The sequence below is a fragment of the Protopterus annectens genome, chromosome 14.part0, assembly GCF_019279795.1.
Source record: "Protopterus annectens isolate FY-2018-M chromosome 14.part0, PAN1.0, whole genome shotgun sequence".
Classification (NCBI taxonomy): domain Eukaryota; kingdom Metazoa; phylum Chordata; order Ceratodontiformes; family Protopteridae; genus Protopterus; species Protopterus annectens.
Genome location: NC_056748.1, coordinates 343,322,390 through 343,340,375, shown reverse-complemented (window position 1 = coordinate 343,340,375; position 17,986 = coordinate 343,322,390). Strand labels below are relative to the sequence as shown.

Here is a 17,986-nt window from a genome sequence, read left to right as displayed (position 1 = left end):
CCATTGTGATATATGCCTCTCAACCCATTCATACCCACTCACCCCCAAAGCATACACACGGATATATATACACATACACACTCTCCAAATTCTCGTACTATCTTATACATAACTTTTACTGAACGTTACTTTCGTACGTTAACATTGCATACCCACTCACCCCGAAAACATACACACGGACATATATACATATACACACTCTCCAGATTCTCGTACTATCTTATATTATACGTAACTTTTACTGAGCGTTACTTTCGTACGTTAACATTGTACAAAGTATTTGGTGGTTTGTCGGAACAATTCTGTGTCGGAAGTCGTACTACCCGGACTCATACGAGCCAAACACTAGCTGTCATTTTTCCTTCCTTATTTACATTCCGCGTATACTATTTCTGTAGTTTTTTATAATTTGCTTTTACTACTTTTTTCTTAGCTGACTTAGGTTGAATTAAGCTGATTTTGATGTTTAGAAATGGCTACATATGCAGTTAACCTAAAAGTTCCTGTTAGAACACTGACTGGTGCTTTGAATCTTTTGAATAAAACTGCTGTAGACTGGTGAGTTGGAATAATTGACAAACTATTTGTAACGACCATAATTTATTTATTTCATAAATACGCAATCTCGTTTGTCTGAGTGAGCACTTTACAATTACATTTGAGCTTACCGTATGGAAGACTGTCAGTTTGCATTTAATTTCATTTTCTCTTCGTCTGCAGTGACTGTGGCTTTAGACATTTGAATGAGTTAAGAAGTGGTTATACTACTTGCAAATGTGTATCAAGTAGCCGAAAAGTAAATGTGTGTGTGTTTGGTGTTGGTGAGGGTAGAATGATATCTTGCCTATCCGTGTTTGTGCTTAATGTACTGTTTGCGAACGTTTATCGGTTAACTTTTAGCAGAAGCGTAGTTGTGATTATTTAGGCATAATGTTTGTAAATGTTTATTTGCCACGTTTTTAAAGACTGCTGTGCTTTACTTAGCTACGTTAAGGTTTGATCCGCACTAGCATCTCAGTCTCACACATTTATAATTTGGGCTTTCAATGTTTTTTGCATGCAGTTTCCCCCTTTATTTTCCTTTCAAATAAAACCTGTACTGTTATTCTATCTAAAGTTTCAGAAATCTGAAGTAGCGGTTGCATGGCTTTCACACACACTGCTTAAGTCTTTGCTGAAGAATTCTGGACAAAGCAAAAATAACATGAGGCATACTTGTCAACTTCTTTGTTTAAGAATTATAAACAAAGCCAAAAATAATAGGGAGACCTATGCAGTGGTTATTCTGAAATAAATGAACAGTATTATTATAAAACATTGATAACCCGAAGTGAAGAAAAATCCCGATGTCAGATAAAAGCGGACAGACTGTTAAACGCATAGTTTGTAACTGGAAAACAAGTCCTGTCTTGATTTAATACTGCCACAATGGATTGAGTGTGTATCTGCCCTTTCTGTCTGACACGCACTTGATGTTTTTGTCTTTCATGTCCTTGGTTTACCATTTGCTTTGTCCTTATCCCTTATTGCAGGGTGGGTAGAATGGCCATTTTTTTATTTGAACAACTTGTTTTTCTTTGTATCCTCGTCATCATCTTCTTTTGGCTTTCCTGTTAGGGGTTGCCACAGCGGATCATCTGTTTGTATTTCTTCATGTCCTCTGCATCTTGCTGTGTCACACCAACCACCTGCATTTCCTCTCTCACCACATCCATAAACCTTATCTTAGGCCTTCCTCTTTTCCTGTTACCTGGTAGCTTCATCCTTAGCATCTTTTTCCCAATATACTCAGCATCCCTCCTCAGCACATGTCCAAACTAACGTAATCTTGCCTCTCTGGCTTTGTCTCCAAACCTTCCAACCTGGGCTGACCCTCTAATATACTTATTCCTGATCCTGTGTACCCTCGTCACACCCAGTGCAAATCTTAACATCTTTAACTCTGCCACATCCAGCTCTAACTCCTGCCTTTTTGTCAATGCCATTGTCTCCAACCCATATAATATAGCTGGTCTCACTACCCTCTTGTAGACCTTCCCTTTCACTCTTACTGGTACTCATCTGTCACAAATCACTCCTGACACTCTTCTCCACCCACTACATCCTGCCTGTACTGTCTTCTTCACCTCTCTTCCACACTCACCATTACTCTGAACTATTGATCCCAAGTATTTATGCTCATCCACCTTCGCCACCTCTACTCCTTGCATCCTCACCATTCCTCTAACCTCCCTCTCATTCACACACATATATTCTGTCTTAGTCCCGCTGACCTTCATTCTTCTTCTCTCTAGAGCATATCTCCATCTCTCCAGAGTCTCCTCCACCTGTTCCCTACTCTCACTACAGATCACAATGTCATCTGCAAACATCATAGTCCACGGGGACTCCTGTCTGATTGCGTCTGTCAACCTGTCCATCACCATTGCAAATAAGAAAGGGCTCAGAGCTGATCCTTGATGTAATCCCACCTCCACCTTAAACGCAGCTGTCACTCCCACCGCAGACCTCACCACTGTCACACTACCCTCGTACATATCTTGTACCACTCTTACATACTTCTCTGACAAACTTGACTTCCTCATACAATACCACAACTCCTCTATAGGCACCCTGTCATATGCTTTCTCTAAGTCTACAAAAACGCAATGCAACTCTGTCTGACCTTCTCTGTACTTCTCCATCAACACTCTCAGAGCAAACAGCGCATCTGTAGTGCTCTTTCCTGGCATGAAACCGTACTGCTGATCACTAATCATCACGTCCCTTCTTAACCTAGCTTCCACTACTCTTTAACATAACTTCATGCTGTGACTGATCAATTTAATCCCTTTGTAGTTACTACAGCTCTGCACATCACCCTTATTCTTAAAAATTGGTACCAAAACACTTTTTCTCCATTCCTCAGGCATCCTTTCGCTTTCCAAGATGTCATTAGGTGGTTATTTCATTCAGCTAGTGAACCTGGGATTATTGAGGCAATGTTACAATTGCCTCATGTACACAGACAACCCTCTCCTCCTCCCACAAAACACAAATACATGCGAGAGATGCAACTATACGGCCAAACTGGAGGCTGAGCTCTCTCAACATAGGACTGGCAAGACCAGACAGGAGGAGAAGGTAACCACACACACTATAGACCCAGTCTCACATAATACCATCACAACCTCAAATCATACACATAAACACACAAAGACATACTCGGAGGCTCTGATCAAAAATCTACCAAAACAGCAGAGGCCACCAAAGCAGACACCCAAACAACTACCACCTCAGAACACAACACCTGCATCACATAGACCACACAGTCAGAGTGTCAAGCAGTCACAGCCCTTAAGGCCAAACACTATGCCAGACACACTAGTCATTGGTGACTCCATAGTCAGACACACTGACGTCCTGCTCACCAGACTGAGTAAGGAGAAGGTCACAGTAAGCTGCCTGTCGGGTGCTAGAATCCGCCACATAACTCATGCACTCAGGTCTCTCATCAGCAGGTACAGGTATGACTCAATCATTGTCCACGCTGGTGTAAACGACCTGAGACGTACCTCCCTGGACTACATGAAAAGAGACATAGAGGAGCTCTCTGATTATGTAGCCCAGGCAGGTATGACCCTGACCTTGAGCAGTATCCTACCTTCACCAAGAATGATGCCACAATACAGAGATAAGATGATCAGCTTTAACAATTGGCTTAAACTCTGGTGTCATTCAAAGGGGATCCAATGTCTGTCTGCCTGGGATGACATGCTGGACAAGCCACGCTGCTCCAAGGGATGGCTTGCACTTATCACCCTGGGATTCGGATTTTGGCAAAGGCTCTTGCCACCCCATAGTGCCTTTTTAGGCAAGGCTCAAATTCTAAACCTACCACCCTAGAACAAAACAAAGAAAAAAACTAAGGGTAATGCTGCTCAATGCCAGAAGTCTCAACCTCAAGATGCACGCACTCGAGGCCCTTCTCAGTATGGAGAACATCGATGTCTGTGCTGTGACAGAAACCTGGTTCAAGGCTCCTGAGAGCACCCCAGCACTATCAGGTTTTACCTCATATCCTGCGTTCCGCCACAAAACCGGACAATATCAAGAAAGGAGGAGGGATATCCATATTCATCAAGGACACCCACACCTCAAGATTGGTGGCATCGCACGATGCATCGGAGACCATCCAGATGCAATTAACCATAGGCAAGACTGCTCTGCAAATTGTAGCATGTTACAGGCCAGCCTCGCAAACTCAGGAACCTCATATGGCCTTCCTGAAAACACTGGAGGGGATAAATGTATCTCCGAACACCATCATACTAGGTGACTTCAACTACCCTAATATAGACTGGGAACACTACTCAAGCCCAAACACTCTAGCCCAAAAGTTCCTGGAATTCATAAACTCAAATGCCATGGAACAGCTAGTCACCATCCCCACAAGAGGAGAGAACATACTTGATCTCATCATCACGAACATGCGAGCACAATGTTCAACGCCAGAAGTATACCCCTCACTGGTGAGATCTGATCACAAACTAATCTCGCTGGAGGTCCTCATCCCGCCCCACCGAAATGAAAAGACCACAGTAAAGAACTTCTCGAAGCCGACTTCACACTTTTAAAGACTAGTGTGGTCTCCTTTAAGGCCCCTGAGCCAGCGGTTAACATTACTCAAACCGCTGAATCACTTACAAATGCCTTCTACCAGCACCTGCAGCGCTGCATGGATCCGGCAATCCCAAGCAAAACAAAGACTCTTTGTACCAAAGGCAAGCGTCCAGTCTGGTGGACCCCAGCCATAAACAAACTCTACAACAAAAGGAGAAAGCTACTACAAGATAGAGCAAAATCCTTAAAAGGTAAGACACCGCTGATCACTATAAGTAAAAAGCTAAGAGCTCTCATAAAATCATCCAAAGCTAATTTTGAGAAAAAATAGCTAAGGACTCTAAAGACAACCATAAGGCATTCTTTAGCTATGTCAGAAACCTAGGAGGAAACTCCCAGATATGCTCAGAATTAGCTCAAAATGATGTGAAGATTACTGATCCTACAGACATTGCCAACATACTGGCTGACAGGTTCAGTGCAAAGTTCTCCCCCCCCTAAAGATGAGATATCTATACCAAATGATTGTAGCCCCCAAACATCTCTAACGCTCAGGTGAGAACTGCTCTCTCAAGGCAAAGAACACAGCATCCATGGGACCTGATGGTGTCCCCGGCTGTGTGCTCCATGAACTCAACGAGGAATTAAACCCACAGTTAGGACAGCTGTTTAATGTTAGTCTCACCTCTGGATCATTACCCAGGAGTGGCGCTAGCGACTGTGGTCCCACTCCACAAAGGCGGTGCCTCCACCGACCCTGGAAATTACCATCCCATTAGCTTGACAAGCCTGATCTGCAAAGCCATGGAAAGGATCATAATGGATCTCATAAATAAAGACATAGGGAATTTGCAGACTTTGGATCCAACCCAGTTTGGCTTTGTCAAAGGCAGATTATGCCTTTTAAACTTGGTTGACTTTCGAAACGGTCACCAAGGCCATTGATGAGGGAAAGGCAGTCCATACAGCCTACCTAGACCTGGCGAAGGCTTTCGATACAATACCCCACTCGGGTATCATTGAAAATCTCATCAACTTAAATGTAAACCCATACATTACAAGATGGGTTGCAAACTGGCTGAGTGACAGAACCCACAGGGTCAGAGTTGCTGGCGCCATGTCAGACTCTAAGCCTGTCACAAGTGGTGTCCCACAGGGCTCAGTCCTGGGCCCACTCTTGTTTGGCATCTACTTTTCTGAAGTACAAGCAAACACAGGAGGGTTATGGCTGACAAAGTTCGCAGATGACTGCAAACTGGCGCCGTAGTTGAGAACACATCCGACACAGATATCCTTCAGAAGGGTCTCACAGAAAGCGGATAACTGGTGCCAGAGCCATGGCCTCAAGTTAAATGCCAAGAAATGCATAGTCATACCCTTCGGAGAAAAATAAGGTTACCCTAGCTACCATATAGGTGGCAATCCCTGAACACAGAAGAAGTTATTAGGGACCTGGGAACCCAGGTTGACAGTAGCCTTTCATTCGACACTCATATTGCTAAAGTAGTTAGGAAGACCTTCTACATTGCCCACCTTATCATGAAGGGATTCACATCTAGATCAAGGGAAGTCATAGTCTCCCTATACTCATCACTCATCAGACCAATGATCGAGTACAATGCCCATTCGGAATGTATCTGACCCGACACTTGCAGCAGCTGGAGAGGCCACAAAAGTTCCTCACCAAAAGGATAAAGGGTCTCAAAAATCTGTCTTATGCTGCACGACTGAAAGAACTCCAGTTATATTCAGTTGCGTACCGCTTGCTCAGAGGTGACCTATGCCTGACATACAAGGCCATGTCAAACCAAGAGTTGATGAATATGCTTCATCTCAAAAAAATCTAGATCCCTCAGAGCCACAAGGGCGGGTGACTTAAACCTCGACACGGTTATTAATAGGACGTGCTGGAGGGATAGATTCATCACCCAAAGACTCCCTATGCTGTGGAACAAAATCCCGGTTTATGTGAGGCAGAGCACCTCGCTGGCCTTGTTCAAGAGGAATCTTGACCAATGGATGGGAGATCGCAGATACACCCCAGGGGTTACCTCAGTGTCACTGCTCGACAGAGGCACAGCTAAATAATGGGCATAGTTTCTCCTTACTAAGGGGTGGCGTAAGCCACAAAACTATGGGCTAGGCTTATAAATGCCCTCAGGCAGATAGCCTAGTATGAACCTATGAACCTATTAAACAATCTGGTTAAAAACTCCACTGCCATTTCACCTAAACACGTCCATGCTTCCACAGGTATGTCATCTGGACCAGCAGCCTTTCCATTCTTCATCCTCTTCATAGCTATCCTTACTTCCTCCTTGCTAATCCATTGCATTTCATGATTCACTATTCCCACATCATTCAACCTTCTCTCCCTTTCATTCTCTTGATCATCAACCCCTCAAAGTACTCTTTCCATCTGCTCAACACACTCTCCTCGCTTGTGAGTATGTTTCCCTCATTATCCTTTATCACCATTACCTGCTGCACATCTTTCCTAGCTCGGCCCCTCTGTCTAGCCAATTGGTACAGGCCCTTTTTTCCCTCCTTAGTGTCCAACCTTTCATACAACTCTTCATATGCCTTATCCTTAGCCTTCGCAACCTCTCTCTTTGCCATGCACCTCATCTCCTTATCCTAATGTCCCAAATTCCCAAGTATCATTGCATGTTTCCTGAATGCCCAAACAACTTTTTGTGTTATTATTGGACCTGTCCCAAATTCCCAAGTATCATTGCATGATTCCTGAATGCCCATACAACTTTTTGTGTTATTATTGGACCTTATTTGATATGAGGTGTATTTTGCACATTGATGTAATTTTAATAGAGATCCTTTGGAAGTCAATAAGTCATTCATTCATTACTGCTTTCCTGGTCTTTTAGCATTGGTCTTTCTTCTTGTCAAGATGTTATGCTAACCTCTTGGAGTTTGCCAATGTCAGACAATTGTTTTCCAATTTTTGTAATGGTATGCCACTCCTTTCCATCCCGTGTGTGTGTTTTCATAGACGGGCCACTTTGTGTAATTAGAAAGATAATTTGTTTATGTTTATTCACTTTCTTTCTTATTTATTAGATCATGCTTATAGTCCACTGATTGACTCTGCTTCAACTCTATTTAGAAATGTCGTCCTCATTTTTTTTTTCTTTAATGCAGCTTCTCTACTTGCTTGTCCAGTTTGACTCTGTTGTTGTACTAATTAAATCCTTGGTAATGATTGACAAGGATCAGGGTTTGTCATGTGCTTGGTAATTTCAAACTATTGGTGATGTCTTTTTTTTTTATTCTATACTTTGTTTTCATGAGATTGCATTTTTGATAACATAAATACTGCTGAAAAGACTGGCCCACACATCTGTAGTTTTCACAATGTCATATTGTGTACAAGTAAACGCAATTTCACTGTATCATTCCCTTTAAAAAATGCATGTAAAACTAAAGTTTATTCCAACTTGATTAATGATTTTGCGAATTGTACAACTGCACTCTTTGCTTAAGAAAGTAAATCCCTTCTGTAGTCATAGCATTCTCATGTTATATTGTAGATGCAAATACCATGTCAACCAACATTCACAGGTTCACCTGACTAGGGGAGTAAACTTAGTTGCTCATGAGCTCAAAGAGCAACATACATTTACAATAGCTAATACTAGTGAACTAAGAAACATTAGATAATGTTCTGATTAATAAATACCATGGATCAGCTAATGAACGTACAATAATCTGAGTTTCCTTCTGACAAGGAAATAGATTACCTAACAATGTTGCAGCACAAACACACAAAATGTTGGACTGCACATTTAATAAAGCTGAACTCAGGGCTTGAGGAGTCAGTTCTGTGAGTTCTTCCATTATTAAGCAACTGTAGTCCTAACCACTAAACTGTGTGACCCAGTTCTGTCTCAACCTGATGTAACAACCTAAAATTAAGACAAGAACAGGTGACTCAGAACTTGGCAGATGTTGCTAAGCTATACATTCCCAGAATTTGTGTCTGGGATCTGATAGAGTACATTTTCATACAGTGTACTGTGCTTTAGGTGTGCATTCAGTCTTAAAACTATGACTGGGGCCTAGTATCCATTTTGAATAAAGATAAGCATTTTCATCTGGAGATGGGGAATTTTTCAATAAATCCCACAAAGCATAGTTTGTTGTTTGATCAGCTCAGGATCATTTCACTTTTCTTGTCTCCACCAGTGCTTTGCATAGCTTGCTTGCATAACCTGCTATTTTTGCAGGTAATCAAACCTTATAAATATGAGAGCCTTTATGCATTTGAAGAGCTTTGCATTTGGGTAAACGGCTAACATATATCCATAGAGAGGGGCATCCTCCATTTTTACCAGTTATCAAAATATTGACTACTTAATGCATCACACAACTGTTGATGTATCTGGAACTCCTTGATTTATTCATTGTCTGATTACTTACTTAATGAAATTTAGGGTCACCAGGAAACTGGAGTCTGTGCAGTTCATTTGCTCCAGTCAGATGATCCAGTCAGATGAATTAATCATTGACAAGGTACTAACCTATCCTGATGTGTATGCACCTATTCAGTTTCATGCACTACACACACTTGTAGATAATTTGCAGGAACACAAGATCAGTTATGCCTTTGGAATGTGGATGAATACAAGACCACTTTCCCAAAGTCTACATGTATACAGGGAGGATGTGTGGACACACCACAGAAGATACCACAGCCAAGAACCAAACTGAAGAGAGGCAGCAATGCTAACTGCTATGCCACTGTGCAGCCACTCAAGAGAATATAGTCTTGCTTAATCCTAACCTTATATGTTAAAAGGGATACATGGCCATGGAAACGTGTATGTCTGTACACTGTTGCAAATCTGATGATGTTAGTATATCTTTATGATACTTGTTTTACCTCTAACCCCCAAAGTTAAGCACAGGATACTTATTCAACTGACAGTATTTCCCATCTTTGTGGCAAACTCTTAGATAAGGATTTTGTAACGTGTAACAAATTCAAAACAAAATAAAATAAATCTTGTGAGATGTCCAGGTGTACCATGTTTTCAGTCTTCACTTGCAGAGAAGCTTGGTATACCAACAAAAAGACCCATCTGACAGGAGCTAGCTAAAATTCTGAGTGCAAGCCTGGATCAATGTCCTAGATTACACCTTAAAGTGCACCCTGAGTACTTAATGCAGTGTAAATGCACTAAAGTCTGTTCCAGATTTACTCCCTGCTTTCATTTTGCCAGGTAGACTACTTAACTGTGTCTCCTCGTCCTCTTCCTTTTATTGTTCTATATAAACTCTGTTGTTAAGCTTTGCATTTTCTTAAGCCATGTATATTTTTTTGGGGGGGGTAGGGAATTTGGGATATGCCTTGACAGATTATGCTTCCTTCCTATATGAGCCTGTATCATAAATTATTTTCATACGAGTTTTTAATTGATTTCCAGAATTGTGCGTGGAGGAGGATGTAGCATCACAACACAGTACTTGGCAGCTCTTTGATACAAGGAAAATAAACATTGTGGATCAGTTTAAATTTTATTGATACTGGGATAATTCAGATTTATTCACTTTATTGTGGATGCTGAACAGGAGTAAAATGTCCTCCAGTACTTACTGGAGAAGTTTACTGTCTTTGTCGGGCTGTTTAGTCAGCAGTAGTCTTCCATAGCCAGTTTTCTTTGTCTGTGTGGTTTCAAGCCTGAACATTGTCCATTTACTTGGTGAGGGACTTGACTACATTAAAAATAACGAAGGGGATAGTAGTCTACCTTGTTCCGTTTTCAATCACATATAGAGGGGAATATCTGAATGTGTAAGTACCTGTGCCAGCAGGAACATGTAACATGCTTGTAGGGCTGTATTTAATTCTACAGAAATAGCTTAAGCCCTGCATCATTGTGAACATAGTGCTGATTTGCCTTACCAAAACCCACTCCTGACCCAAGCTAATCCAGCTTTGTTAACAGAGGCTGCAACCCTAGAAGTTCAACATGCAAACATTTGTGCAACTCTGATCCACCTCAGCTACAGAGAGTGACATTTTGAATGTTAAATAGCTCATTTTTTTTTTTGGTAATATGCTTTTAGGTGAATTATGTTTTTATGCAGTTGGCTTACAAAGATGTTATTTGAAATATTGCCATCTGGTGAATGCAAAGTGGTACCCCAGAGATCTTGGTTTGGGTATCAACTTGGTGCCATGGGGCTAACTGGTGAAATGATAAGAGAATGGATTAAAAAGCAGCTCTACCTTTGGAGCAGGTTGTTGGTCGAGGCTTTTTGGCTAAAGACAGATTTATGATAACTTACAACATACAGTCATTGTAGTTAGTTGTGCTTGTGTGGAGGAACATATGTGTACGTGTTGCATTGACATACATTCATGACAAGATCAGTAGTTAAGTTAACAGAACTTAAAACTCCAGTGTTACCTACAATACCCCAGATTATCACACAGACTTATCTGTCAGTCCCATTTACTAATATGCATGTATAGTTCCTCTCTTGTCATAGGAGAGCCCCTTTCTGACTGGGATCCATGGGGCTTCACAGGAGAAAGGGAGAAAAATGAATGCATGGAGGGTGACCTGATGATGGGTAGAAGTTGGGTCCAAAAGGAAAGCAGTATCATGAAATAATTGGAACTGTACTACCTGTAATATTGCCAGGTTTGCAGTAATGTGCATATTTTGCAGTGGCGTGCATATTTTATCAGCCTAGCTGCATATCTGGAGACTTGTAAGTTCAAAAGAAATTTGTTAATTAGTGTTTGATTTGTAATGGATTCACAAAAATCTCCAACAGTTCTTTTTTGATCTGCTCACTTGCCTCATCCTTGAACACAGACATCTTGTAAATGTTTGCATCATTCTCAAAAAGCGTATTTTCTTTAATGCTAAATGGATACATCAAAATACTTTGGAAACACAGCTATCAAATAGTAGTGCCTAAACATTGATAACCATTGGGAAGTCATAAGTATTTGCAAAATGGCAGGCTTTTTTCTGTACCTTCACTTTTTAAATATCTCCTGATGAATTTTGCCAAACACCACCCAAAACCAGTCCCATTGTCGTCTTTCCAAGTTCAGACCTAATGTGACTGGCACAGCTTTCCACTAAATACCATGTATGACTATAACGTGAAATCCATACGGCTGCAAAATGCCTGCTGCTGTATATAAACAGTTTTCTTATGTGTGTGCGTCTTTTTCATCAAACTTGATATAAAAAAAAAAATCGAAGTATGAGCTAGTCAGACCATTTTTTCATTTTCTTCTGGTTGTTCTGTGGTTGTTCTTTATGAAATTTAAAAAGGAGAGAACCCAGTATTAATCTCTGGATTCTTCTAGAGTTAGCTTCCTTCATCTGATGTACTTATTGTGATGAGTAGTTATTTTTCTGCATAGAAAGTATGGCTCAGCATAACCATATAAACAATGCTAACAAATCTGGTAAAATGTATATCCTCTGAACATCCTGAAGAAAACTGAATTCAGAGAATCATCTTCTTATATATTAGCCATTAGCATTATAAATAAAATGACATGGAAGTTGTGAAATCGTAATTGTGAGAGAATGTTTCACAATGGAACAATTTCTGGAGTTTTTAAAAAAACAACCCACTGGAGTATCTGCAAAAAGAAATTATTAAAAAGATTAAGTGCCTTCATCCAAATATACTTAGACGTTTTGAGAAGTAGAAAGCATTTTGATAAATACTTTGAATATCATTGTTAAGCCAGAAGAATTTTGAAAGGGCCTGAACTAGTTAGAGTTTATTTTGCCTAGCAGTGGTACAGGTAGATTGAAAGTGACCACCCCCTTTCAATCTATCTAGCTGTTTTAAAAATAGTGACTCTCCACTAAAACTTAACTTTTAGACAGGTAAACCTACTTTCACATCTAATTCCTCTAGTGCACACTGCAGTGTTTAGGATAAACCATTTTTTCATCTTACCTTTAAGCATCTATTGCAAGACCACCAGTTATTGTAGAGCCCACATTCTGCTTCTCAGTAGTCATCTTGGGAGTAGTGCTTCAGTTTTCTCCTGGTAAGAGAAGGAGTGCAGTTACATTATTTCCTAGAGACTGCTAATCACGAGAACGCTTAACTGCTTTATAGGTGACAACTTAGAATCTGTGCTTATATTCTGATCCTGGTGAGAGTAGGAGCACAGTGCATTGATTCCTGACTCTTTCTGGTTGGAGAGTGAGTGTCTGTGCTTAACATACCTGATTGGTCTGGTTGCTACTTGAGGCATCTACCAGAAAAAGGCTACAAGCCTGCAGACCCTTGCATCATCTGGGGCAAGACTGTGGATAAACAAACAAGCCGCGGCCTGCTTATCTTCTTGGGATTGGTGCTAAAACTAGCTAGTTTTATCTAGAACTAGCCATTATTTTAGTTTCAGCACTCAAAACTGTTTCCTTGTGCTCAGCACTTGCTCAGAACTCGTTGTAAGCAGTAAGTAAACTACAAATTACTACAACACTCGACTTTCCTCACTTGTCAAGAGGAAAACCGTTCTTTGTACTTAAATTAATAAGCACCTATCCAGGCATGTCCATGAGTCAACTTCCAGTGTTTTCTCCTGTCCACCTGATGAATCTGGGCATCTTGGGGCAATGTAACAATTGCCTCATGTACACTGACAACCCTCTCCGCCTACCACCCAACACTACAACCTGTGAGAGATGCAGTTATGTAGCCAAAATGGAAGCCAAGCTCTCTCCAGCCAAGACTGGACTGGACAGTCAAGAGGAAAAGGTTAACACCTGCCCCATACCACACTCGACACATAGTTGTTCAAAATCCACACATAGAAACACAAAGCACACACCCATATTTACGGAGGCTCTCAGTAAAAATCTGCCCAAGCAACAGAGACCTCCCAAGCTGAAATGCAGATAACCACCTCCCCCCAACACTACCCAAATGACACATAGCCCACAAAATCAATGTGCCACTCAACCTCAGCCAGTAAGGCAAAACAATGTACCCAACACAGTAATTATAGGTGACTCTGTAGTCAGGCACACTGATGTCCCACTTACCAGGCTAAACAAGGAGAAAGTTACTGTCAGCTGCCTGTCGGGTGCCAGGATCCACCACATAACGCACGCACTCATGTCACTCCACAACAAGTCCAAATATGACTCTGTCATTGTCCAGGTTAGTGTGAATGACCTGAGACATACCTCCCTGGACTACATGAAAAGAGACATGGAGGAGCTCTCGGATCTTGTAGCCCAGGCAGGTATGACCCTAGCCCTGAATAGTATCATGCCATCACCCAGAATGATACCACAGTACAAGGACAAAATGATTGACTTCAACAATTGGCTTCTGGTGTCATTCTAAGGGGATCCAGTATCTGTCTGCCTGGGACTACATGGTCGACGGACCACAATGCTTTGCCAGAGATGGCCTGCACCTGTCGCCCCTGGGATTCCAGATACTGGCTAAGGCTCTTGCCGTCCCCATAGTGCCTTTTTAGGCAAGGTTCAAATGCTAAATTCACCACCATAACCAGTACAAGCAAGCAAACTCTGAGGGTAATGCTACTCGATGCTAGAAGTCTAAACCTCAAAATGCACTCACTCGAGGCACTCCTTAAAATGGAGAACATCGACATCTGTGCAGTAACAGAGACCTGGTTCAAGGCTCCAGAGAGCACCCCTGCATCACCAAGCTATAATTCATACCACACCTTTCGGCCACCTGACCTGAACCGAAACAATAAAGGCGGAGGTGTGTCCATATTCATTAAGGATATCTACACCTCCAGGCTAGTTGCTCAACATAATTCATCCGAAATTATCCAAGTGTAACTAACACTGGGAAAGACTGCAGTCCAGGTTGTAGCTTGTTACAGATCCCCCACCATGCCCCAGGATTCCCACTCTTCATTTCTTAAGATACTGGAAAATATTAAGGTACAACCCAATACCTTAATTATGGATGATTTCAACTACCCTGCCATCAAGTGGGAAAACTACTCATGTGCCAACTCATTCACTCAATGTTTTCTGGAATTCATAAATTCCAATGGCTTGGATCAGCTTGTCCACACCCCCACCAGGGTCAGCAATATCCTGGAAATGGTCATTATCAATATGGGTAGCTGGCGGCATTCCGCACTAGAGGTTAACTCCTCGCTGGTCAGATCAACCACAAGTTAATCACCCTAGACATCCATATCCCACCCCCACCCCCCATTAAGGAAACCACCATCAAAAACTACTCCAAAGCCAACTTCATGTTTCTTAAGACTGAACTGGTAAACTTCATGACACCCATGCAGATGGAAAGTAGAGGTACGACTGCTGAATCTTACGCAAATGCACTGTATAAGCACATACACGAGCGCATGGATCGTGCCATCCCCAACAGAACCAAGATGCTATCCTCCCAAAAAAGGAAGCCAATCTGGTGGTCCCCTGCCATAAACAAACTCTATAACAGAAGGAAGAAGCTGTTGCAAAAAAAGAGTAAAATGCCAAGATTAGAGGAACTCCCTGGTCAGCCTCAGCAAGCAACTGAGATCCTTCATAAAATCCTCCAAAGCCAGTTATGAAAATAAAATCGCCACTGATTCCAAAGACAACCACAAATCATTCTGCAGCTATGTGAGGAATCTCAATGGCAACACTCAGATCTGCTCTGAGCTACAGTACAATGGCACTAATTATACAGAACCAACCGATATTGCCAACATCCTGGCAGGTTTAGTGCTAACTTTACCCCCTCTCACCCTGCAAAGGGCCCATCTTAATACCGGAAGAATACAAAGCCCCTGTAATCACAGATGAACAAGTAAAGACCGCACTCTTCAAAGCCAAGAACACAGCATCCATGGGACCAGACAACATCCCAGGCTGCGTACTGCACGAACTACAGAACAAACTGGCACACCACAGCATCATGTTCAATCATAGCCTCACCTCAGGCTATGTACCTACTGAGTGGCGCACAGTGATGGTTATCCCATTCCACAAAGGGGGTGCCACCACGGACCCCGGAAACTACTGCCCCAGTAGCCTGACGAGCCTGGTCTGCAAGGCCATGGAACGTATCTTCTGCAGCTTATAAACAAAGATATGGGTAACCTCCAAACCCTGGACCCCACTCAGTTTGGGTTTGTAAAAGGTAGATCATGTCTACTAAACCTGATTGCCTTCTTTAAAGCAGTCACTAGAGCTGTAGATGATGGCAAGGTAGTGCACGCAGCCTATCCTGAACTCACCAAGGCCTTTGATGCCATCCCCCACTCTGGAATTATAGGTAAACTCACTAAACTGGGCATAAATCCCTATGTCACAAGATGGGTGGCTGTCTGGCTCACTGACAGAACCCACACAGTAAAAGTAGCCGACTCCAAGTCAGACTTCAGACCAGTGATGAGTGGAGTACCACAGGGTTCGGTCTTGGGTCCTTTCCTTTTCGGCATCTACTTCTCTGAAGTGCAGGCCAACACAGAATGTGTTTGGCTAACAAAGTTCGCAGATGACTGCAAACTGGGAGCCATAATAGAATCACCTAATGATGTAGACATTCTTCAAAAGGGACTCACAGAGACAGATGATTGGTGTCAAAGTCATGGCCTCAAGCTCAATGCCAAGAAGTGCATTGTCATCCCCTTTGGGGAAAAACTCGGCACCCATGAACTACCACATAGGCACTAGCTCACTAAACACTGAAAGTGTGATAACAGACCTCGGGACACAGGTGGACAGTAATCTTTCCTTTGATAACCACATCACCACAGTAGTCAGGAAATCCTTCTACATGGCACACCTCATCACAAAAGGGTTCTCCTCTAGAAAAAAGGAGGTCATTGTTCCTCTCTATTCATCTTTCATCAGACCCATTATAGAGTACAATGACCCATTTGGCATGTATCTCACAAGACACCTACAACAATTGGAAAGGCCACAGAAATACCTCACTAAGAGGATTACCGGCCTTAAACAGATGCCATACGCAGACCGTCTCAAAAAACTCCAGCTGTACTCCATTGCATATGTGTTGCGATGTCTTTCGGTGTTAAGTAGACTACCGTCTATGTGGTAGTTCATGGGTACAGACTTTTTACCAAAGGGGATGACTATGCACTTTTTGGCATTGAGCTTGAGACCATGGCTTTGACACCAGGCATCTGTCTCAGTGAGGCCCTATTGTAGGATATCCACATCTTTAGGAGTTTTGATTATGGCTCCTAGTTTGCAGTCATCTGCGAAATTTAGTTAGCCAAAGACCTTCTGTGTTAGCCTGTACTTCAGAGAAGTAGATACCAAACAGGAGAGGACCCAGAACTGAACCCAGTGGTCCTCCACTTGTCACTGGTCTGAAGTCTGATTTGGAGCCTGCTTCTTTCACGGTGTGGGTTTTGTCAGTAAGCCAGTTGGCAACCCGTCGTGTGACATAGGGATTTATACCTGGTTTAGTGAGTTTATCTATAATTCCAGAGTGGAGGGATGGTGTTGAATGCCTTGGCAAGATCTAGATAGGCTGTGTGAACCACCTTACCCTCATCTATGGCTTTGGTGACTGCTTCAAAGAAGTCTATCAGGTTTAGGAGACATGATCTGCCTTTTACAAACCTGAACTGTGTGGGGTCCAGAGTTTGGAGATGTCCATTGTGTTTATTTATGAGTTCCATGATGATACGTTCCATGGCCTTGCAGACCAGGCTCATCAGGCTAATGGGGGCGGTAGTTCCGGGGGTCTGTTGTGGTGCCCCCCCCTTTGTGGAGTGGGATAACCATCACGGTGCGCCATTCAATGGGCACAAAGCCTGAGGTGAGGCTATGACTGAACGTGGTACTTAGGTGGGGTGCCAATTCATTCTGTAGCTCGTGTGGAAGGTAGCCTGGGATGTTGTCGGGTCCCATGGATGCTGTGTTCTTGGCTTTGGAGAGTGAGGTTTTTACCAGTGCAGCCATGATTACAGGAACTTTGCATTCTTCCGGTATAAAGATGGGCCCTTTAGGGAGTGAGAGTGGGGTAAAGTTAGCACTGAACCTATCTGCCAGGATGTTTGCAATATCAGTTGGTTCTGTATATTTAGTGTCATTGTGCTGTAACTCAGAACAGATCTGAGTGTTGCCATTGAGATTCTTGACATAGCTATAGAATGCTTTGTGGTTGTCTTTAGAATCAGTGGCAATTTTGTTTTCATAACTAGCTTTGGTGGATTTTATGAGGGATCTCAGCTTCTTACTGAGGCTGACCAGGGAGTTCCTCCAGTCATGGGATTTTACTATCTTTTTTTTTTTTTTTTTGCAACAGTTTCTTCTGTTGTAGAATTTGTTTATGGTAGAAGACCACCAGATTGGCTTCCTTTTTTTGGAGGATAGCATCTTGGTTGTGTTAGGGATAG

At 42.3% G+C, this 17,986-nt stretch overlaps 1 protein-coding gene across 1 annotated transcript in view; it reads left to right on the top strand.

The window, feature by feature from the left end:
- The first annotated feature begins 357 nt into the window (after positions 1–357).
- The window catches only part of WDR11 (WD repeat domain 11), a 2,002,440-nt gene continuing 1,984,811 nt past the window's right edge, over positions 358–17,986 (top strand). Inside the window, exon 1 of the mRNA XM_044056072.1 lies at positions 358–558. Within this exon, the coding sequence (XP_043912007.1) occupies positions 473–558 (86 nt within the window). The 5' untranslated portion in view covers positions 358–472. The remainder of the gene's footprint in view (positions 559–17,986) is intronic.